This window comes from Chrysochloris asiatica, unplaced genomic scaffold (genome assembly GCF_000296735.1).
Source record: "Chrysochloris asiatica unplaced genomic scaffold, ChrAsi1.0 scaffold00124, whole genome shotgun sequence".
NCBI classification, from domain to species: domain Eukaryota; kingdom Metazoa; phylum Chordata; class Mammalia; order Afrosoricida; family Chrysochloridae; genus Chrysochloris; species Chrysochloris asiatica.
In genome coordinates this window covers 43,030-60,378 of record NW_006408642.1, presented here as the reverse complement: position 1 = coordinate 60,378, position 17,349 = coordinate 43,030, and the positions used below count along the sequence as shown (strand labels likewise).

At 42.8% G+C, this 17,349-nt stretch overlaps 1 protein-coding gene across 1 annotated transcript; it reads right to left on the bottom strand.

Annotated features, from left to right (window-relative positions):
* Positions 1 to 6,773: 6,773 nt before the first annotated feature.
* Positions 6,774 to 9,464, bottom strand: EIF1B (eukaryotic translation initiation factor 1B). Its single transcript, XM_006868749.1, has 4 exons — positions 9,160 to 9,464; positions 8,102 to 8,265; positions 7,602 to 7,703; positions 6,774 to 7,229 (listed from the first exon to the last, which is right to left on the bottom strand). The coding sequence occupies exons 1-4, from the start codon at positions 9,188 to 9,190 to the stop codon at positions 7,185 to 7,187; spliced, it is 342 nt and encodes a 113-aa protein (XP_006868811.1). The 5' UTR covers positions 9,191 to 9,464; the 3' UTR covers positions 6,774 to 7,184.
* Positions 9,465 to 17,349: the final 7,885 nt, after the last annotated feature.

Below are 17,349 nucleotides of genomic sequence, written 5' to 3'. Positions count from 1 at the left end.
ATGGACTGCCAAGAGAACCAATAGATCTGTTTTGGAGGAGGTGCAGCCAGAGTGCTCCTTGGAGGCCAGGATGGCTAAGCTTCGTCTCTCTTACTTTGGACATATTGTCCGGAGGGAACAATCGCTGGAGAAGGATGTCATGATGGGTAGGGTGGAGGGTCAGAGAAAAAGAGGAAGACCCCCAATGAGATGGATCAGCCAGGTGGCATCATTGATGGACTCGAGTGTGGCAGCGGTGGTGGGGTTGGCCCAGGATCGAACATTGTTTCGTTCTGCTGTGCATGGGGTCGCTATGAGTCGATTCTGACTCGATGGCACATGACAACAACAACATTGGACACTCAGGAAAAACTTGTTTGCACCATTGTTGGGTCTGGATCTTGCATCTGGCTCGTCCTCTGACCTTCGGTTCTTTGGACTTGAGCCAGTGGCCTGCTCTATTACCTGCCAGTCATGGGGTCTCTCAGCAGCCTGCCTGCCTGCCATGTGACCTTCTGATCTTGGTTCATCAGTCCTGCAGGTACATGAGTCAGAAGTCTCCAGCCTGCCATCTGACTCATGGTGTCAGACTAACCACCTCTACTACTGTGTGAGCCATTTCCTTGATAGAAACCTCTCTATATATGGGAGTCCTGGTGTGATGCTATGGGCTAATGCACAGGACTGCAAAATCGGTTTGAACTGCAAGGTCAGCTGTTCAAGCTTACCATCCGCTCGTTGGAAACACTAACACTTAACAACATACATACTGGTTTTGCTTCTTTAGAGAGCCCAGCGTAAAACACCATGTTGTTGTTATTAAGTGCCATCTACTGGTAGCATAGTGGTTACGAATCGGGCTGAAAACCACAAGGTTAGCAGTTCGAAACTACCCGCTGCTCCGCGGGAGAAAGATGAGGCGTTCTGCTCCTGTAAAGATTTACAGCCTCGGAAACCCTGTTCAGGGTCGCTATGGGTCGAAACCGACCCCACGGCACTTCCCAGCAACAAAACTCAGTTCTGACTCAAAACAACCCTTTATAGGGTTTCCAAGGAGCAACTGGTGGGTTTGAACTGCTGACCTTGTGGTTTACAGTCCAGTGCGGATCCTATAGCATCACATGAGGAGTCGTAAGACACCATATGTTGTTCTTAAGTGCTATCGAGTTGGTTCTGACTTATAGCGACCTTGTATAGGGTTTCCAAGGCGCCATGTTGTTGTTGTTAAGTAACGTGGAGTCAGCTCCAACTTATAGTAACCCTGTACAGGATTTCCGAGTCTGTAAATCTTTACATGAGCTGAAAGCCTCATCTTTCTCCCGTGGAACAGCTGGTAGTTTTGAACTGACGACCTTGAGGTTAGCAGCCCAGTTCGTAACCACTACGCCATATAACCCAGCAATTCTATTCCTAGGTATATACCCAATAGAAATGAAAGCCTATATCCAAAAACCTATATACATGAATGTTTGTTGTTGTTATGTGCCATGGAGTCGGTTCTGACTCATAGCGACCCTGTACAGGGTTTCCGAGTTTGTAAATCTTTACGGGAGCAGAAAGCCTCATCCTTTTCCCGTAGAAAAGCTGGTAGTTTCGAACTGTGACCTTGTGGTTCACAGCCTGATTCTTATTATTCATAATAGAACAAAGGTGGAAACACTGTAAATGTCTATCAGTAAGAAATATACAGAATGTGTATCTAATATCTCAGTGATGGATGAGGCAGTCTTCAGCTGTGTAACGTGGACGAGGGGGATGAAAAGAGAAGACAATCACTGGTTTTCTCCATCCACCTTCAGTTGCTAGTTGTATAGTTAAGATGGTTAAGTTTAACTAGGGTTGGACTTTTGAAAAATGATTACAAAGGAACGGGGAGAGGATCTAGGGATATACAGGTGCTTGCAAGTGGGCCAAGATGTTGATGATAAAGCCAGGAAATCTGTGATGGTCATTAAAACTGTTGCAATTTATACGAACTGATAAATGTAGCACTCAAGGCAGAGCTAGGATATTAGTGTTGAAAGAGGTTAGCTATGGTGTCCTGGTGTGACACTGTAGGATAAGCACTGGACTACAAGGTTGGCATTACAAATCTAGTAGCTGCTCCTCGGAAACCCTACACAGGGTCGCTGTGAGTTGGAACCGACTCGACAGTTCCTAACAGTTTCTTAAGTTATTTTAAGAAAAAGGAGAAAATAAGGGGCAATGCTTGATAAAAATGCCAAAGAACGGTTGTTAGTTGAGATTTCAGAAGCAACACTGCTCCAAGCGTGATTCTCGGATCTTGGGACCCACCTAGCGATATTGACATTAACTCCATTTCTTTAAAGTACTGTTTCCCAGTTACCACCAAGCTGTCAGTAGCTCTCTTCTACTCATCGATGCCAGAGGCTCTCCAAGTAAGCATATTACTAATGATGGGTCTTCTAAGTGAATCCTGGGGTGGGTTCTTCAGGCCTAATTGAATGGCATAGTTAACATTATGTATTGTGGCTTTAAGGGCTTTTGGGGGATCTAGCCACTACTTTTCCCAGATAAAAGTTGTTGATCCACCCCAAAGCACATTGCTATACAGTTGATGCCAACTCATATCGACCTTACAAGACAAACAGAACTGCCCCATACTTTCAAAGGCTGTCATCTGTAACAAATCACACTATTACATCTTTTTCCCAGAGGGGCTGGTGGGTTCAAACAGCCAAGCACTTAATCACTGTTCCACCAGGGCTCCTTGGGCAATGCCTTGTTTTGTTGATTGGTTCCAACTCACAGTAACCCTGTCTTTGGTTGGCTATAGAGATACCATTGCAGGCATTTGGAGCACTGGGGAAGGGTAGTTTTAGGGAGACTCTGAAGGTAGACAGCATTCTACACTACTCTCTGTATCATCCCAGGGAAGTAGCAACCTTCTGGAGTGTTTCTGGGTAGGGTTAACTGTGGTTAGGAGAAAATATATCACGAACATGGTTAGTTTGCTGAAAACTCTAGTGACCGGAGTGTCAGGCATTTGCCTCAAAGGACAAAGTCTAGGGATGCCAACCCACAGCCCATGGGGCAGAGTCAGAGCTCTTTTTTGGGGAGGGGACTGTGTTGACTGGATCTTAGGTGCCCTCTCCCCGTTAACTCTCCCCTCCCCCACCTCTTAGACACCCGGCATCTAGAAAAGCAAAACTTTACAGCAATAATTGGACCAGATTCAACTGACCAGGAAACCACAAAGTCTGAGAGAAAAATGCCTTATGACTCCTGGAAACCCCTGCTCCGTGCCAGAAGTGCTGGACAGTCTGCTGGACAGCTAGCACTAAGCTGTCCCACTGGGCCCCTTGACCCCAGGCAAGCACAGTATCACCGGCTGCGGCCTGCCTGGAAGTGAGCACAGCTTGTAGCAGATTCATTTATAGCGGGGCCATGCCTCCTCCAGTGCTCTTCCCACACGGCTTCCTGGCTCGGAAAAGGGACTCTTCAGGGGCTCCTGGAACACGTCTGTGTGGGCAGAGGTTGAATTTTCAGCTGTAACCACATATTCATTTAGCTGAGGCCCATCTGGGGGCAGGTGGCACACAGTGGCTCTGTGGTCATTTCACTTCTCAAGTAATTTTGGTTAACTGCCATCCTAATTAGGGCTAGAACAGTTCCTTTGTTTTTTTTTTTTTTATCAGAGCACTTCTCTTTCTGATGGTGAAGAGAAAAGCTGTTACTAAGTGGGCAGAGCAAGCTGCTTCCCTTTTCCTCTCCAGGTGCGGGGTGCATGTGGCAGGGGGTGGGGCGAATGAAGGGTACAGGGCATTGCTGCCAGTAACCCATTACTCTGGGCTATGCCTGGATTCGAGGTCCTAATTTCCTTATAGCTTTACCAAGATCTCTGCCAATCTACTTGCCTTCTACGCAGTATTTTGTACTCTGAAGCCTAAGCAGTAAAAAAAAAAAGGGCCCATCAAAATCTTTCCACAAGGAAAGCACAAGGAGGTACCATTTGGCTGTTGTTTTTGACGCATGTTAGGTATCATCTATTTTCCCTCTGGTTCTACAAGCCTCCTGGACCTTTTTCCTCAAGAGGTACGCAACAGCAGAGCAGTTAGCCCGGTTGCCATGCTCTGAGGTCCCACCCAGGTTCCCAATCAGCTTGCTTTTAGAGTGGGGATTGCTACTAGTTTTCAGTAAATTTGAAGACATCCAGATAAATTCTTTAACTATGCCCTCTATTTCCATTATGTTGCATGGACACAGCAAGTCCCACGTCAGGCCTGAGGGTTCACAGGCTGCAAAGGAGACCAGCTGCTCACAAACTCCAAAGGGGGGAAACTGCTCAAGGCAAAAATTGCTCCAGGGACACATGATCTTTTGGCCTGAGGATGAGGGGCCTTTTCTTCCCATCTAGACTTCCCTTACCCTTCCTACTTTGTTGTTGTGAAGTACTGGGGAGTCGGTTCCAACTCACAGTGACCCTGCACAGGGCTTCCGAGGCTACAAATCTTTACGGTAGCAGAAAGCCTTATCTTTCTCCCTCTTAACAGCTGGTAGTTTCGACCTTACCTTAATCAGGCTGCTAACTTTCAAGGAGTTCTGGTAGCGTAGTGGTTGTGAATCGGGCTGCGAACCTTAAGGACAGCCGTTCGAAACTACCAGCCGCTCCGTGGAAGAAAGATGTGGTGCTCTGCTCCTGTAAAGATTTACAGCCTCGGAAACCCTGTACAGGGTCACTATGGGTCGGAACCGACTCGATGGCACTTAACAACAACCTCAAGTTCGCTTGGCAAATACCAGCTGTCCCACAGGAGAAACATGAGGCTTTCTGCTCCCCTAAAGATTTAGACTAGGAAACCCTATGCAGGGTCGCTGAGTTGGTTCGGACTCCACTACACATAACTACTTTCTTTGTTAAGTACCGTGGAGTGGAGTTGGTTCCAACCCATAGTGACCCTGCACAGGGTTTCCGAGGTTATAAATCTTTACGGGAGCAGAACGCCTCATCCTTCTCCCACGGAACCACTGGTAGTTTCGAACTGCTACCCTTGAGGTTGGCAGCCTGACTCGTAACCACTACACTACCAGAGGTCCTTTCTTTAGCCAGTAATAAATCTTAAAATAATTTTCCTCTGGACTAGTTTAGCTCTCAAAGAAACAAGCTGGGCGGGTAACTACAAGGTCAGTTCAAGTCCATCAAGCACTCCACAGGAAAAAGATGACTTTGTGCTCCTATAAAGATTTATAGCCTTGGAAACCCTACACAGGGTCATTACCAACTCAATGACACAGCCAACCAGCCAGCAGCTTAGGTGTTAGACAACACGCGGATATGTGTTAATCAGTGCACTTTAAGTTATTTAATGTAACTCTCTGCTTTATACTTTTTTACAGAATTACACAACTAGAGGTAGAATGGTTTTAAAATGTTAAGAGGTAGAAAAGGGTTTTTCCTCAATAAATTAACCTTTTGATCTTCTTAGTCAAATTATAATTCCCTAATATTTACTGTATTTTGGCAGGTTTTGTTAAGTGCTGTCAAGTTGGTTCCAACTCATAGCGACCTTGTATAAGGTTGCCAAGGAGCAGCTGGTAGGTCTGAACCACTGACCTTGTGTTAGCAAAATAGTGCTTATCCTACAATGCCACACCAGGAATCCATATGCTGACATACTCACCTTTTATATAGTCTGTGTCTCTTCATTGCAGATATACAAAAGGGAAACTGTGGAAACTGTTTTCTCATTTTTTAGTTCTTCCAAAAGCATTAGCAACCAAATATGGGCTACAGAGTGATGAACTTCTTTTACAACACTATTTAGCTCATTGTATGAACTCTGGTAGCATAGTGGTTACGAATCAGGCTGTGAACCACAAGGTCAAGTTTGAAACTACCTGCTGCTCAGTGGGAGAAAGATGAGGCTTTCTGCTCCTGTCAAGATATACAGCTTCGGAAATTGTGTTCAGGGTCGCTATGGGTCGGAACCGACTCGTCGGCTTATAACAACAATGAACTGAAAGGACACCCTGGTGTGGCACTGTGGGGCAAAGCATTGGTGTGCAAGATTGCAAACTCACCATCCACTCCTTGAAAATCCTATATAGGGTTGCTAGGAGTTGAAACCCAACTTGAAGATGGCACTTAACAAATGGTTTTATAGAATCATATAAATGAGGAAGTAACATCCACTCAATGAAAAGCCAGAAGCCTAGTATATAAGATAAGCTGCAGAAGCCTCATTACTAAGAACTACAAATTATGTTATGCTTTTTCTCCATGAATTCTCAAAATGGCTTTCCAGCCATATCATGCACTTTGCTGAAACATACACCAAAAACTTTAAGTGATAACGTGGCTCTTGTCTGGAAGCTCTGGGCTATGATATTTTCTGAGCCCCAATGTCTTTCATTTGTAAGATGCTAATACCACCCACCAGTACTAGGTAGAGTTTTATGCCTTTTTAATGTTAGGAATCTATTTACTTATGTGGCACTTGGGGAGATTTATATTGGCAGCAGTTAACAGAATCAATAGAAACATAAAACTCCTCTATATACTAATACTTAAGCTTAGCACCTATCTCCACACTCTAAAATAATGTAACACCACATTCTGATACATTAATGACAACTTTTAGTTAGCTTGCAAGTAGTGGCTCTGGCTTTTGCGTCTATTTTTTTTTTAAGTCAGTAAATGAAGAGCATAAGCCACATAAGTTTATACATAACAAAGGTTTGATCTTTGGGTTTAACAGCAGCTTAAGATAATTAGAAAGAATACTTTGCAGGGTGAGCACTCCAATCATGAAACACAAAGCATTTACATACATATCTTACTTGCTTAGATTTGGGAGCATAACTGCTCACAAAAGGATTCATAGATTTTTTTTTTTTTATATTTTTATTGTTAAGCTGCAACATACAGGGTTTTAATACAACAAAAAAACATTTGATCAAATGAAAAGTAATAAACTGAACAATAAACACTCAAAACAAAATCTTTTCCATTGGAAACATGTTAAGATGAATACGGGGTTTTTGTCACCATCTTACTGCAATTTTCTTATGTGTTACTAGCCTACACACCCCATGTTTTCTGAAATCATGCAGATGTGAATGAGAGTTTGAATGATTAAATAAATGAAAAGTCCGTTTACTGCAGGGAATCATTTCACAAGGCAGCCAAACTGGGTATAGAGAACAAAATTACTCAAGAAATTCTCCATGTATTTAGGTTCATTTTAGAATCCATGAACCTTAAGCTGCTCCTCCTTGACAATGCCAACCTGTAAAATAAAATTAATTTAGTAGAATCACTCTGAGGAATAAATTCATCTTTAAGACAGCATGAAACAATTTTTAATATATATATATATAATTCCTAGTTTATGGTAATACTCATTACTTGTTGCATACACTGTTAACGAAAACTATGTGCAATACATTTGAGAACATTTACATGCCAAGAAATACCCTGCGCTGAAGTATAAAAATGATTAGGCCATTCTAACGATATAAAAAACAAAACAGGATAAAATTTCCTTTGCTTTCAAATTAAATAACAAGGACTTTACTATGTAGGAAATAATCCTTTTTACCTTTAAGTTCAGTTTTAGAAGAAATCTGATGCTTACACATAAAAGCTCTGTATCACTCACCTCTAAGAGAAACTGGCAAATATTTTTTCTTTGGTCACCTTGAAGCTGAATAACCTCCCCGTATTCAGGATGTTCAATCACAGTACCATTACAGGCAAATTTCTAGAAAAGTATATAAATATGTAACGTTAAACCTAATACAATGAGTTTTAGAGTTCTACCGTAAGACTAAAACGAACACTTAACCAACATTTTCTTTCATGTATTTAAGAAACAAATCTTGTCCCTAAAGTCCTCAAGACTTCAAGTTAATTAAAAAAGGAATCAGCAGTTCACATAAAACTTAAGAAATTGATTTTATATGCAACACCAAGAACTACACATTGAACGTTTTATGAGGTTTTACTGTTTACATGTCAATTTCAGGAACGCACAAAAAGCTTTTTTGGATGTCATCTTCACATCCACACTGAATATTCAATTAAACGTTGTGAATCACAATCGAATGTAGAGGTCTGCATCAGTAATTACATTTTACTTTTTCTCCATAACAGCTTTACCTTTTTGAAAGCTTTCACAAGTTTCTTTTTGTCATAATCATCCGCAATGCCCTGAACAGTAGTCAGTGTCTTTCTGCCGTTCCGTTGCTGAATTCTTATATGAATGTAATCTTCAGTCCCTGCCGGGAGTAAGTCGTCACCCTTAGTTGCATCAGCAAAGGGGTCTACAAAGAAAAAGTAAAAACAACAACAAAAAAACCACCAAAGTATTAAACAGATCGTTCAGTAATTTTCCAGAAACTGGGGACACTACAAATCGAGACAGTCAGTAAGAAAGGTTCCACTGCTTAAGGTTTTTTTTTTTTTTTTGGTAGGGGGCACGGGTAAAACCTCCCAGGGACCCTAACTTAAAGGAAAGCGTAATCCTTCTGTCCTTCGTAATCTGAACAGAGAAATTCGTTATAGGTTCCCGGTACTCTGATGAGGAAAGTGGTCTTCAAGCCTTAATTTCCCAGCCACTATTAACAATGTGCGTCATCTCGATTATATTCTGATGTCAACAGAAACATTCAAACATGTCCACCCTGATCATAGAGCCGGAACCCTAACTAGGCCCGCCCCCCATACAGGGCCACACAATTCACACAAACAAGAATATTGCAAAAGGCGTTAATTTTGCAAATTACTACGCAAGCACATTAGACCGGACCACGTACTGCCCCATAACAGATCGGAGGCCTGTGCCCGCATCTGCCTTCGTGACTCCAGAAGCTGCTCAAACTGCCCAGACAGCTCAGGGAAGCCCCCTAGCCTAGAGTGCCCCCGCCAACGAGCAAGGCTGGTCGGGGGCCCGCGATTGAGGGTCGCCAAGGTGTCCGGGAGCTGGGGCTCCGGGAGAGTCGGGATTGGAAGAACCGCAGGCGGGGGTCGCTAGGGGCCCAGTCGCCATTTTCTGGGCACCGAGACAAAGCCAATTCGGGGTGCGGGGAGGGCAGATGGGGACCTCTTTGGGGTGATGCTCCAGGCGAGCAGTCCCGGGGAGGGCGGGTAGACGCGGCCAGATAACGAGTAGGAGCGCAGAGAAAGAGAATGGGGCGGCGGCGGCGCTCGGATCTTACCGAAAGATTGGAGGTTCTGGATAGTGGACATGCGATACTAGTGTGAGGCCGGTGAGGGGATAAAATTCCTGCGGGGCCCGCCCGGATCACCGTGTCAGGAGGCTGTAGTGGAAAGAAAAAAAATGAAATAGGGAAAAGCTTCGCCCCGAGGTTGGGATTCCACTGGAGCGTCTGCGGCGGCGGAAGCCGGGAGGCAGGAAGAGGCTAAAGAGGAGGCGGAGGAAGAGGCGGCGGCGACGGATGAGAGGACGCGAAAGAAGAGGCGGCGCTGCGGCTTCTCCTACAAAATGGCCGATGGAGACTATTTAGCCGCGCCCGCCACCCCTCCCACGTGACCCACCCGCGCCAGGAATCTTGGGATTTGTATTTTTTCTGGAGGCAACCGAGCCAGGAAAGTCTGGAGTCCTCTGAACTTCCGGGACCGCAGTTCCCAGCAGGGAGTGCGTCCCGCTGGAGTCGGGTGGCTTCGCAGGGGAAGGGATGGTCTGTCCCGACTCGAAGGGGCTCGGCGGCTGCAAACAGGGCCACGGGCAGTTTCTTTAGATTAGAGCTGGCAGAGTGCTTGCAGTTTCTCCCTCGGCTCTCTTTTCTGTCTCCAGCGGTACATTGGCTGCTTGGAGGGGTGGAGTTTAGTAGGATAATAGCCATCAGTCACCCTGGAAACCCCGAGTAATGCAAGTACATTCGAGGTGCCCGACAGGCACAAAACGAACCCACTACTCGACGGCCGCTCCTCGGGACCTCCTGAATCGAAATGAACTCTGTTTAGGAGCCATGTTGGTCTCCATTAAAGTTCGAGGTAGGAGTCTCTAGCCTCTTCGGACTGACCCCTGATTTCCAAGTTCGGAGTTTCTCAAACTCCAGCTTGTACCTGTCCCCCCACCGCCTTATCCCCATGCTGGATACTACACCTTAACTCCAGAATTTGTGTCAAGAGCTCTGTGGCTTGGCCCGAAAATCTGCAATTCGAGTAAAAACCCAGGTGTTGTTGAGAGCCGGTGCTCTAGCGTCAGCAGAAGTCTGGCGTCTAGTGGGGGCTACGTTATGTGTCACCCAGAAAACCAGCCTGTCGGCTCATCTGTAATCATTATAAGGTTGAACACAGAGCCTTCACCAGCTTAGGTGCCAGATATACCTAGGAGGTGAGGTTCAGCAAATAGGTTAATTGGTAAAGAGCCTGGTACTAAGTATTACAGTATCATAGCCAGTCAAACACGTTTAAACTCAGAAAAACAAACCTGTGATTTAGGAATAGGCTCGTCCACGCAGACACTTAACTAACAGACTTGGCTGGCATTCTGAAAGCAAAGACAGATTAACATTTAGAGATTCTTAAATCTTTTTGTATGTGTGTCTCTGTGCCTAGCAGTCTTGTGAAACCTATGAACTCCTTCCTAGGATTACAAAGGATACCAATTATATAGAAATTAAAAGCAGTATATTTATCATTTATTCACGCATTAATAAGATTTAGCAGCAGGTCTAATAACTCTTCTAATTTCAAAAGGTGACAAACATGAAAGATATTTTGAGATGTCTGCACCAGAAATGCAATATGAAACACCTGATTTTTATTGGTGCAAAATGACAGGTTCTTTTAATACTACTGTGATACTGCCTACTTTCATAATGGAAGGGAATGCTAAATCTTATGTACCAGTTAGTGAAAATGCAGATATAATTTTTCCCATGCAAATTTAGGGACCCCACCACCACCCGTTTATGTACCAAGAGATCTATAGCTTACAGGTTAAACATACCTGAATTTGATAAGTTTTTTGTGGCTGATATTATATGCTATTTATTGTGCTTACAATTTGCCTGATATAAGGCTTATTCATAATATCTTCATAGCTGTCATAACGCCATTTAACAGGTTAAATAAGGAGCTCTGATAGCGTAGTGGTTACGAATCGGGCTGCGAACCTCAGGGTCAGCAGTTCGAAACTACCAGCTGTTCCCCGGGAGAAAGTTGAGGCTTTCTGCTCCCGTAAAGATTTAAAGCCTCGCAAACCCTGTACAGGGTCGCTATGAGTCGGAACCGACTCCACGGCACATAGCACTAGGTTTAATAACTTGCCTAAAAAATAAACTCACAACTCTGTAATGTAAGTACATTTTTGGTCTTCCAGTTCTGATTTAAGTGAAAAACACATTTTCTTAACCAAACTAATGTGCACACTTCTAGAAGTGGTTCTTAAACAAGGGAAGTCAAAAGTGTTTTGCTGTTCAGGTGTTGATTACAACTGCATTGGTTTCAACTCATTGGTCTTACACCTTCATAAAATGTCTTAGAGTAATTTTTAATATTACTCTATATGAAGTACAGAGTTCTGATGTGGCGCTGCAGGTTAATGTGCTGGACTGCAAGGTCGGTTTGAACTGCAAGGTTGGCAGTTCGAGCTCATCAGCTGCTCCTTGGAAACCCTATACAGGATTATTTTGAGTCAGAACCGACTCCAAGGCATTTAGCAACAACAAGATGAAGTACAGTATAAACAAAGTGCATCTCTATTTTTTTTTTTTTTTTTTTTTACTACTAGCTATCCATAAGCACTTTGCATTATATTGCTTCTTGGTGGGAATCAAGGTCGGCCTAGTGAAGAAAAGTAACAGAGCAATTGAAAAATATCCAGAAATCTTAAGAGTACTGAGTCATTGCCCCTGTCAGAAGAATTCATCCTTTGGTAGAATTTGTTTACATCAGAATATCCCTGAGGTTCCAAAATCCTCCATCAAAGCCAACTGTAAATCCACATTGGATACAATTGTGATTCTACCTTGAAGGCCCTTCTGAATCTTTGGTACCTTATAGTCTTCATGTTCAGACCTACATTAATAGGGAATATTATAAAGGAATAAGAGCCAGTACTCTTATGTAGCCACTGAACAGTTAATGTGTGACTAGTCCAACTTGAGTGTGCTTTAAGTGTTAAGTACACACTGGTCTTTCAAAGACTTAAATTGTTTTAATTTCATCTATATTTACTTTTTGAAAAATTATATGTAGCTCCCATTCTATTTCTTGTAGTGCTAGTTTAAAGTGAAAGCATTTGATCTACATATAAAATTATCATAAGAATAAACTGAAGCATTTAAAATTTAATATTTTGAGCTCTAAATGACCCCAGGCTATGGTTTAAGGAGATTCTTTGTGTCCTGCCTTATTTCAATAAATTTACATCACTGGCAGAGAGCAGTAATCACTAAAAGCATCAGGAAAGAGAAGAAAAAAGTAGAATAGGTAAAACAGGAAAATCCCCCAAACTAGAGTTAGACCACACATCTGGCTCTGAATTTCACAGCAGAGCTCTGGTAGCGTAGTGGTTACGAATCGGGCTGCGAACCTTAAGGTCAGCGGTTCGAAACTACCAGTCGCTCTGCGGGAGAAAGATGAGGCTTTCTACTCCCGTAAAGATTTATACCCTCGGAAACCCAGTACAGGGTCGCTATGGGTCGGAACCGACTCGACGGCACTTAACAACAACAACAACAAGATAAAGAGGAAAACAGCTAGAAAAAGGTCTACAAGATGAAAACATACCAGTTATGCAGGAAGACTGGCTCTGCCTGGCTCTGAGTCTTGAGACATGTTTTTCTTGGGCCCTCATAAAGGGGGCACTGTGATGTAGTACACAACTTCCTTAGCAGTTTTGCCTACAGTGACTGCAGTGTGGGTTTTGTGCAGCTGTGTCTTATATCTGCTAATGAATCTGTTTTCGGCTTAGGGCTTAGGGTTCTCATCCATCCGTAACTTGAAAATATGCCACTCAGATTCCCTGCTTCAGCTGGTGTAGTTGACTGACAGTCTCAGATGCTGTACTTGGGATTGCTTTCACACTGCATCCTGCTGAGGTTACTCTTCCACAGGCTTCTCCCAGTCAGTGACTAAAAGCAAGCAGGGTAATACAGGCCTGTTCCTCAGAGATGTGGGACTTCTCTGATATGGGACTTTGCAGTGCAGTCTTAGACCCTTATTCAGCCTTCTTCCATTCCTCTCTCCTTCACAGGGTCACCTCAACCAGCAACTTCCCCTGATCAGTGTCTTACACATCTAATCCTGCCTTGATATCTGCTTCCCAGAGGACCCAGATCGATGCACCTAACCCCTCAGCAGGTTGGTGACAAGATTACAGGTAGAAGGGACATTCCAGTTAAAATAACTTGTGTTATTATCACAAGGCTTTTCTTTCAAACCCTAAAATCTAGTGAGTTGTGCTAGACTGCATGAGGCTGAGAGAACTTTTGCATAGCCAGGAAGAAGGGCTTCCACATAAAATCAGGCCAGTCAGCCTTTGTTTTTTTACCTCTTTGGTTTGTACCCTAAGATTAGCCCTTGACCATATATATCTACTGTTAAGAAAATGTGAATCCACTGAAGGGCAAAAAGAATATTAGCCCAGAGATTAGAGCACATTGTGGAATTTACTCTTCCTAGGATAGGAAGACTCCCAGAAATCCTGGCGTCATGCTGTAGGATAACCACAAGGTTGGTTGTTCAAACCCACCAGCCACTCCTTGGAAATGCTCTACAACAGGGTCGTTATGAGTCAGAACCAACTCAACGGCCCTTAATAACAACATATCCAAAATTGGAGCTCAGCAGCTCTCTAGGATAAACACTTGACTGCTAACCACAAGGTCAGCAGTTAAAACCCATCCGCCTCTCCTTGAAAATCCCATACAGGATGGTTATGACTTGGAACCAACTGTCGACGGCATTAGCAACAGTATCAAGGATGACTCCCACCCACCCCAAACTGGAAGGAGACTACAAGATCTTTTTACTGCACCAGTGAAATATAGATAACTCTTCCCAAGTGACAGCCAAGAAAGCTGGTGCTTCACGACCACATACAATGAGAGAAAAGCCTGTTTACACACTGGGTTTCGTAACTATTTAGTTTCTCACATCTCAGCTTTGAATGAGGGCTAAGTACCTAAAAGTTTAAAACTTGCATTTACTGTTGGGAAATATGTTGCGAAGTGGCTGGCAACTTGCAAGGTATCAGTAGATAGGACTCAGTTGCTGATTTATCACACAGTGATACAGTTGTTGTTATTGTTGTTATGTGGCGTGGAGTTGGTTCCGTCTCATAGCGACCCTCTACAGGGTTTCCAAGGCTGTAAATCTTTATGGGATCAGAAAGCCTCATCTTTCTCCAGAGGAACAGCTGATAGTTTCAAACGGCTAACTATGAGATTAGCAGCCTGATTCGTAACCACTAAGCTACCAGTGATACGGTAGTTCCTGTTGAATGGATCAGAAGATTTATAGGAGAATGTCATGCCCTAAGCTTGTTTCGTAATCCTATCTGCTTTTCTACTCTACTGTTCTACTGGGAGAAAAGTAAGGAAGTAAGTGAATGGGTTCTGTGTTTGTGGTGGTGGTTGGGTGCTATGGAGTGGGTTCCAACTCATAGGGTTCCGAGGCTGTAAATCTTTATGAGAGCAGAAAACCTCATCTATGTATGCAGGCACTGGTATTAATAATGAGGATGATTCACATGTTAATGAGAATTAGCATATTATGTGTGGAGTATTCAGAGTAATATGTTGAACAGAAACAAAAAAGTTTATAGGTACCCCCTACACTTTTTGAAAGCTCTCTGTACATAGCTTTCCGTCTATAAAACACGTACATTAATCCCTGTTTTCGTTAACCGAGAGAAATTTGAAGAGGATTTTCACTTAAAAAAAGATGGAAAATGAGGGTGGTATTGCCAAGCGCGTTCCTCGAAAACTCTCCTCAGCAGCAGGCTACCATAGGTTTGAACTGTCTCTGAGCATGCTATATTACTGTATTGCAGGTTTTACGTATTATTTGGTAAGATCTTGTAGGTTGTTTTTTGGGTCTGGGAATGCTCAAAAAAGTTTTCCATCTAAATTAATGGCAGGTGCTTCTTCATTTTACGGCATTTTGCTTTAGGAAAGGTTTCATAGGCATGCTCTATTTTCAGATAGAGGGGGAAATATGTATATATATTAAAGAGTCAACTTTTTTTCTTTTTCTCAAGAAGCTAGAGAATCTAAAAGGAAAGTTACACTGGTGTGGTGCTGTAGGATAAATAGTGGACCACAAGGTCGGTTTGATCCTCAAGGTTGTCAGTTCAAACTCACCAGCAGCTCCCTGAGAAGCCCTATACAGGATCACTGAGTTGGAAATGAGTGACGGCACTTAACTACAACAATGTGTAATCCTGAAACAAATATCAGAATCAGAAAGTTTGAGGGTTTGGGAGGCTAAAGACCTAGAGGAGTTAACTCAAGAAATCTGAGAACATTTCCCTGAGCTAATGACTCTCAAATGGTGATGGTAATTAGAAGGGAGTGTGAATACTGGAAGGTCCACTTCCAGTCTCAAGACCAGTTTTAGAGGCAGGGATATTCCTCAAGTTTCTTCTCCTCGCAACCCAACCTTCTGCTGTCAAGGGCTGTGTGAAGGATCTCACATTTCACCCTTCTTACAAACCGTCTTAAATTGGGTTCTCTAGAGAAGCAAAAACTAGTCAAGCTTATATATATATAGAAAACACAGAGGTTTCTATCAAGGAGATGGCTCCTGTCGTTGTAGAGGTGGGCAAGTCCCAACACCGTGAATAGATGTCAGTGTGGAGGCTTGTGACTCACATAGCTGCAGGACTGATGAACCGAAATCGAGATCGGAGGAAGATCAGATGGCAGGCAGACAGGCTGTTTGTTGACAGATCCCATGATAGGCAGGTAATACAGCAGGCCACTGGCTCTATGTATCCCTATTCACTTTTAACTATTGCTTTCCTCCCTCTGTCTCCTGCTGCCTTCAGCTTTCTTCCGCTAACTTCTCAATGTATATTGTGGGCCCCCTTACCCATGTTAACATGTGTCTATCCTCTAGCCCATGAATAATTTTCCTCCCCCACTACCCGCCCTGCTGTAACCATCACAGACTGTTTCTTTTATCAATTTTTTAAAAAAACTTTTTACAGTGTTAGTCTCATACAATGTTTGTCCTTTTGTGGTTGACTAATTTCCCTCCACGTTCAACCATGTTGTGAGGTATTTCACGGATTCATCATTATTCTTCAACGTTTTGTAGTATTCCATTGTGTGTAGGTAACAAAGTTTGTTTGATCATTCTTCAGTTGATGAGCAGTTAGGCTATTTCGATCTTTTTGAAATGTCTCTTGTAGACAACATTTGGAAGGATTTTGTTTTCTTATCCATTCTGCTCTTTATATCTCTTGACTGGGACATTTACTTCATTTACATAATTGTCAATAGGTATGAATTAATTGTCTTTTAAAAAACATTTTTTGTGGTGTTGCTTGATTCTATGTGCCACATAATTTTCTATGCTGAGTTCATTTTGTTTGTGGAGTTTCTTTTCATTTTTGTTGTGTTGTTGTTGTTAAGTGCCGTCGAATCGGTTCTGACCCATAGCGACCTTGTACAGGATTTCCAAGGCTGTAAATCTTTATGGGAGAAGAAAGCCTCACCTTTCTCCTGTGGAGCGGCTGGTAGTTTCGAACTGCTGACCTTAAGGTTCACAGCCCGATTCGTAACCACTGCGCTTTTCATCTTTTTTATTTTGGTGTGCAGATGTATTATTTTTCTTTGAAGTTAAACTGTAATGTATTAATTTTTTGCTTGCTTAAAACATCCTGTTTTATCTTGAAATCTACTTGACTTCTTTGCCATTTGGAAGTTCTGTATCTACACTATTCCGTCTTTTTGCTTTGTAGTTGTCTTCATTGTAATTTATATCTCTGCTCTATTTTCAGTCTTGTAGGTTTGTTTTACTTTAAATACTTCTATATCTGAGTTCTGGGTAGTGTTGTCATGTATAGTAATCTCAGGTTGTTGTCTGCCATTGTTGGTTCTCAGTTCAAAAAACACCCTTTTTTTGTAAAGTTTGTCTGGTCATTATAAATTCCTTAATTTCTGTTTATCAGGAAATGTCCTGATTTCATTGTAGTATTTGAGGGACAGCTTTTCTGAATATATGATTGTTGGTTGGCAGTCTTTTTCTTAGAGAGTTTTGTGTATGTCATTCCATTGCCTTTTTGCCTGCATAGTTTCTGTTGAGAAATCCGAATTTACTCTTAACTGGTTTTCCTTTGTAGGTAACTTTTCGTTTTTACTCTCAAAATTCTTTCCTTGTCTATGGTTTTGGAAAGTTTGTGATATGTCTTAGTGATTTTCTTTTAG

What these genes read in the sequence shown, in the direction of transcription:
- EIF1B (XM_006868749.1), bottom strand. Translation starts at nt 9,190, where the DNA reads ATGTCCACTATCCAGAACCTCCAATCTTTCG. An exon ending in CCAGAACCTCCAATCTTTCG is followed by an intron (nt 8,266 to 9,159) that starts GTAAGATCCGAG and finishes TTTTCTTTGTAG; the next exon opens with ACCCCTTTGCTGATGCAACT. An exon ending in TTTGCCAGTTTCTCTTAGAG is followed by an intron (nt 7,230 to 7,601) that starts GTGAGTGATACA and finishes TTTATTTTACAG; the next exon opens with GTTGGCATTGTCAAGGAGGA.